The sequence below is a fragment of the Pseudoliparis swirei genome, chromosome 13, assembly GCF_029220125.1.
Source record: "Pseudoliparis swirei isolate HS2019 ecotype Mariana Trench chromosome 13, NWPU_hadal_v1, whole genome shotgun sequence".
Lineage (NCBI taxonomy): Eukaryota > Metazoa > Chordata > Actinopteri > Perciformes > Liparidae > Pseudoliparis > Pseudoliparis swirei.
This window is the reverse complement of record NC_079400.1, coordinates 19,499,208-19,504,871: the sequence shown is the minus strand read 5'-3', so window position 1 is coordinate 19,504,871 and position 5,664 is coordinate 19,499,208. Positions and strand designations below refer to the sequence as shown.

The 5,664-nt window shown below is 49.2% G+C and overlaps 1 protein-coding gene across 1 annotated transcript; it reads right to left on the bottom strand.

The window, feature by feature from the left end:
* Nucleotides 1–2,581: 2,581 nt before the first annotated feature.
* LOC130204114 (transcription factor Sox-9-A-like) lies at nucleotides 2,582–4,740 on the bottom strand. Its single transcript, XM_056430641.1, has 3 exons — nucleotides 3,973–4,740; nucleotides 3,580–3,830; nucleotides 2,582–3,474 (listed from the first exon to the last, which is right to left on the bottom strand). Exons 1-3 carry the CDS (start codon nucleotides 4,398–4,400, stop codon nucleotides 2,681–2,683), a joined length of 1,473 nt encoding a protein of 490 aa, XP_056286616.1. The 5' UTR covers nucleotides 4,401–4,740; the 3' UTR covers nucleotides 2,582–2,680.
* Nucleotides 4,741–5,664: the final 924 nt, after the last annotated feature.

Here is a 5,664-nt window from a genome sequence, read left to right as displayed (position 1 = left end):
TGGGCATCGCCTCACACATCATCCACCTCGTAGGAAAGAAAACAAAATGGTGTTCGGTCCCCAGGCGGCGGGACGGCACTCTGCGTTTCCCTGACTCGACCTTTTTCGAGATGGGGTGGGGGTATCTGTCGCCTGATTAATTTTCTGTTGATCGACTTCATCGATTTCCTCAGCTGAATGTCCATCACACGTTACATAACTGTGAAACCACATCTTCTCCATGAGTTAGTTTAATAAAAAAGAAAAGAAGGAAAAAAGATACAACGTTGATATTTATTGAGGTTTCGTGTAAATGCTGTGTTGCAACTTTTGGAAACTAATTCAAACCGGCGAACTCTTCTGGGTAACGGCAGCCGATCTGAAACATGACACCAACCTCACGAGGTTTTCACCCCGGGCGCCGTACAGCTGCGTGAGGAGCGACTCAGCTCAGCGTTGATGTCTATTGGAATAAATTCAGATTATTTTTAACAGTTTTACAGCGCTTGCTATATCACTGCCTCCCCCCCCCCCTTCCCCCTCAGAGCCTCATAATCCCCCCCCCCCCTCTGCTTCTACCAGCTGATAGGGGGGAGGGGGAGGAAGAAAATAAAAGCAGGGGGAAAAAATAACAAGGCTACTGGGAAAATAAGTAAAAAAGAGCTGGTCCTGTTTCTTTGCTTTTCTTCTCTTAACCCTCGTGTTAATAATTTATTCTCCTTTCGTCCTAAAGGTCAACATTTAAACATTGAATTATGAAACCATGAATCTACTTTGAGTTTTTTCTTTTCTGGAAAAAAAACTGAAGGGAAACAACAACATATCTTGATGTTGTTTTTTTGGCAACAGAGTTTTAGATAGATAGATAGATAGATAGATATATACTTTATTAATCCCCAAGGGGAAATTTGTCTTTATATATATATATATATATAGTTTAAAAAATATATACATATATATATAAATACATAAATATGTATCTTTTTATATATTTAAATATATATATATAAAACTATATATATATAAATATAAATATATATATAAAAAATATATATGTTTAGAAATACATAAATATATAAATAAATATATATCTTTTTATATAAATATATATATAAAACTATATATATAACTATATATATATATATATATAGTGTGCAGTAAGGAATTCAACCAGACTCCTCGTCTTCGTCCATTTTTAAACCACTGGCTCCGCCCACAAGGTGTATCATAATCATAACACCCATAAGAAAGAGTATAACACATTATATTGTTGTTTTGAAACATTATTCATATTTACCAGAGCTTATAACTATAATATATAATATGAATACATCTGTCATGGAGGTCTAAACCAAGGCGGCTTCGGGCTGACTCCAGGTCTGTTTGAGGAGAAACGTTCCACTTTGTTTTCATAGCATTTTGTTTTTTTATTGCAAATACATATACAAAATATTCTTTAAAAGACAAATACATGAAGAGATCACAGAGTAAGGGGAAGAGCGTCGTGGACATCAGTTCTCTCTCTCGTTACGGAGCGGAGGTGAAGATGGAGGAGAAACGAGGAGAAAGAAAACACAGAAAGGTAAATAAAGATAAACTGTTCCAGTTTTTCAGCCGTAGTTTAAGTCCCAACTCAAAAGGAAAAGTCAGAAATAACAAACACTCCGTCCACACGTCGTTAGATAATCCCCACGGAGCGGAAACAAGGCAAAACATACTTAAAACAGACATTTAGATATCATAAATAAACAGAAATAAAGGCGATTACAGCGTGTACCGTTGCTTTCTTTAAGTACCTCCTGGAGATTTAAACATGTAAAAAGAAAGGAGGGGGGAATTATATGCCGTCTACATTTGCAAAGGAGACACTTTATTAATTATAAGAATAGTATGCAAAAAATAATTACTTTGAAAAATAAAATTAAAGCTAAATAAATAAATAAAGTTTCAAAACTGGGGTTGTAGAGGGTGAGAGGAAGTGTGTGTGGACACCAGCGTGGTGGGAGACTGCAGGGGGGGGGGGGCAAGGGGGAGGGGTCAAAGGTGACTTCCTGTAGCTGTCAAACACACGCTGCTGGACGGTAAGTGTAATCTCAGCTGTGCACACACACACACACACACACACACACACGTAGAGATCCAAGGCACGGATGGTGGACAGGGCCCGAAATCGAACGGCTCCAACGCAAAGCCGACTTCCTGTCTGGACAGGAAGTCAGAATCGGCCGCCGGCAGTCCGCTGCTGGACCGTGTGACGTATGAAGCTTTTTTTGTTTGTTCGTTGTTGTTGTTTATCTACAGGTAGAAATAATTACCCAGAACCCCCCCCGCCCCCACCCCGCGGAGAAACATCCACAGTACCTACTGTCATATAAACAACCAATACGTCCTCACAGAGGAATCATAAGTCTCTCCATCTCTCCAAAAATATATATATATAGACATATATGTCTATATATATATGTATATTTGTATATATATATATAGACATATATAGCAAGGCACGGCGTGAGCCAATCACAAGTCCAGCTCTCCTCTTTCTTCTTCTTCTTCTTCTTCTTCTTCTTCTTCTTCTTCTTCTTCTTCTTCTTCTTCTTCTTCTTCTTCTTCAAGTGTCTGAGTCGGGGAGCCGACCCGGAGGAGGCGGAGCTCTCCTGCAGTAAAGTGTCCTGTATGTCAGCGTGTGTGTGTGTGTGGCCCCTCACGGCCTGGTGAGCTGGGTGTAGACGGGGGCCGGCTCCCAGTGCTGCGGGCTGCTCTGAGGGACGGAGGGCACCCCGGCGTTGTCGGCGATGGGCGTGTACATGGGCCGCTGGCTGGGGCTGCTCATGTAGCTGAATGTCGAGTACAGCCCCCCCGAGCCCGGCCCCGCCCCCACGGCGTGGCTGTAGTAGGAGCCTCCGCCCTGGTGGTCGGAGTAGTCGTACTGCTGCGCCCGGGAGGCGGCGGCGGTCGGGTAGGAGGCGGCCGGCGGCGGCGGCGGGCTGTAGTGCTGCAGGTTGAAGGGGCTGCTGTAGGCGGCGTGCTGCGGGGAGTCCTGCTCTTCGCCGTAGTGCCGCGGGCTCAGCTGCTCCGTCTTGATCTGGGTCCTGTGCGCCGCCTCCGAGGCCCCGAGAGGGGCCAGACCGTGCTGCTGGCTCTGGCTCTTCGCCAGCCAGGCGGCGCCGGCGCCCGCCTGAGGGCTCACTGGGCCGCCGCCGCCGCCGCCGATGCTGTAGCTGCCGGTGTAGGAGACGGGCGCGGCGGAGCCCGGGTGGCCGTTGGGCGGCAGGTACTGGTCGAACTCGTTGACGTCGAAGGTCTCGATGTGGGAGATGACGTCGCTGCTCAGCTCGCCGATGTCCACGTCGCGGAAGTCGATGTTGAGCTGGCGGCCGGCGCCGGCGGGGCCGTCGGGCGCGGCGGAGCGGACGCCGGCCTCGCGCTTGAGGTCCGTCTTGACCGAGATGGCCTCGGTCTTCGGGGTGGTGGGAGGGGTCGGGGGCCCCTGGGAGCCTGCAAGGAAAGACACCACGCGTGAGATGTCGCTCGCCGCCTCATTCGCCAGCCCGTCATTTCGGCGTTTCCCGTGGAGGCGTGGCTCCTCGGGGTGCTGCTCACCTGGGTGCTCGCTGGGGGAGTGCACCTCCCCCAGGCTGGAGGCCGGGGAGTCGGCCTGCTGCAGCGCCTTGAAGATGGCGGTGGGGGAGATGCGCGTCTGCTCGCCGCCGGCCTCCGACTCGCTCTGGCCGTTCTTCACCGACTTCCTCCGCCGCGGCTGGTACTTGTAGTCCGGGTGGTCCTTCTTGTGCTGCACGCGGAGCCGCTCCGCCTCCTGCACGAAGGGCCGCTTCTCCCCTTCGTTGAGAAGTCTGGGGGGTAAAAAAAAAAAGACCGTTTTGTTCACTAAAAATCCGCAAAAATCCAAAACTATGTCCATATTATGAAAGCATACAGACGAATAAATAAATAAATAAATATATATATATAATATTGTGTAGCCTTCACACTCACCTCCACAGCTTCCCCAGCGTCTTGCTGAGCTCCGCGTTGTGCAGGTGGGGGTACTGGTCCGCCAGCTTCCGGCGCGCCGCCTGCGCCCACACCATGAACGCGTTCATCGGCCGCTTCACGTGCGGCTTGTTCTTAGAGGATCCGTTTACGCGCACCGGCATGGGCACCAGGGTCCAGTCGTAGCCCTTGAGCACCTGGGACACAGCCTCGCGGATGCACGCGGGGAACTTGTCGTCGTCCTCCTTCTTGAACTCTACGTCCACGCCGAGCAGACCGTTCTCCGACGGCCGCGTGTTCTCGGTGTCGGAGCCCGAGCCGGACGGGCACGGGGAGCCCGCGGAGTCCTCGGACATGCTCGGGCTCGGGGCTTCGGAGAGGCACTTGTCTGGTTCCTCCGTCATCTTCAGGTACGGGTCGAGGAGATTCATACAGACGCACGGCGCCGTGCCAAATTACGCGTGAAACGAAGGAGGTTTTTTTGGGGAGGCTTTCTCGAGAGAGGGAACGCGTCTCTAGATGGACTTCAGCGTGCCAGAGTTTATCTGAGAAAACGATTCTCTTCCGCTCCGGTGCGTAAAACCGATTTGGAGCGCGCGGTGGTCTTTACGCACGGCCGTCTCTCTCCCCCGAGGGTGAGCGCGCGCTGTGTGTCTTGCGATGTCCGCACTTGAAAAGGAAGAAGAAGAAAAAAGGGCAAAATGGAAAAAAAAAGAACAAGCCAGCTGGTTTCGAGTTGACTGATGAAACGGTAAAGTGCTCCTCTCCGGTCTCCGGTTTTCCACGGTACAATCCCCAGAACGCACGAGTGCTTTTTGAACTGCGGACGCTTCGGCACGCGCGCTTTTATAAGAGCGCTGCGGTGCAGCGCAGGAAAGCCCCGCAGCTGATTGGTCGACAGTGCCGTGACGTCAGAGTGAAGGAATTCGATACCGTCCTCCCCCCCCCTCTACCACCACCACTAACCAGCACACACACAAAAGACACGTACACTTTCACGCACACACTTTCCCCTCAAACATACACGCGACTGCCCACGAGCCGGTCCGCACGCGACGTCCATTGGTTGTATTTATTTTAACTTGTATACGAGAAAAGAAGCATTTAATCAGAAGAATGGAATACATTCATTTATGAGCTTTAATTCATGGGATAAAAAGTGATTTTTTTATTATGAGAGAAAGTCTTGAAAAAGAAAAAAAAGTCAAATTAAGCCCAAAAAGAAAGATTATCAGTAAAACACGCTGTGCTTTGAGAAAACAGCTTAACTCTCTCTGTTTACTAATCATAGTTATTTAAAAAAAGGTTTCTTCTTGTTTAAAAAAAAAAAAAAATTCTTTCTCCAAGATGACGACGACAATATAGTTACAGCTCGTGGTCAACAGGGGGAGACAGCAGCCTAGGAACCTGGAAAGCCCCACCCCCCTCCTTCCCTCCTGAGAGCATGAAGAGGAGGAGGAGGAGGAGGAGGAGGAGGAGGAGGAGGAGCTCCAGCAAACGGTTGCAGCTCCTGATTGGTTTCTCTCATCTTATTTCCAACAGCAGAGCGACGGTCACGTGACTGTCAGCTCCCACAGTGGCCTTCTGGTGTGTGTGTGTGTGTGTGTGTGTGTGTGTGTGTGTCTTTCATTAAGTTGTGAACATGTTTATACGGTATCATAACTTCTCAGATTAAAATATTACAAACACAACTTT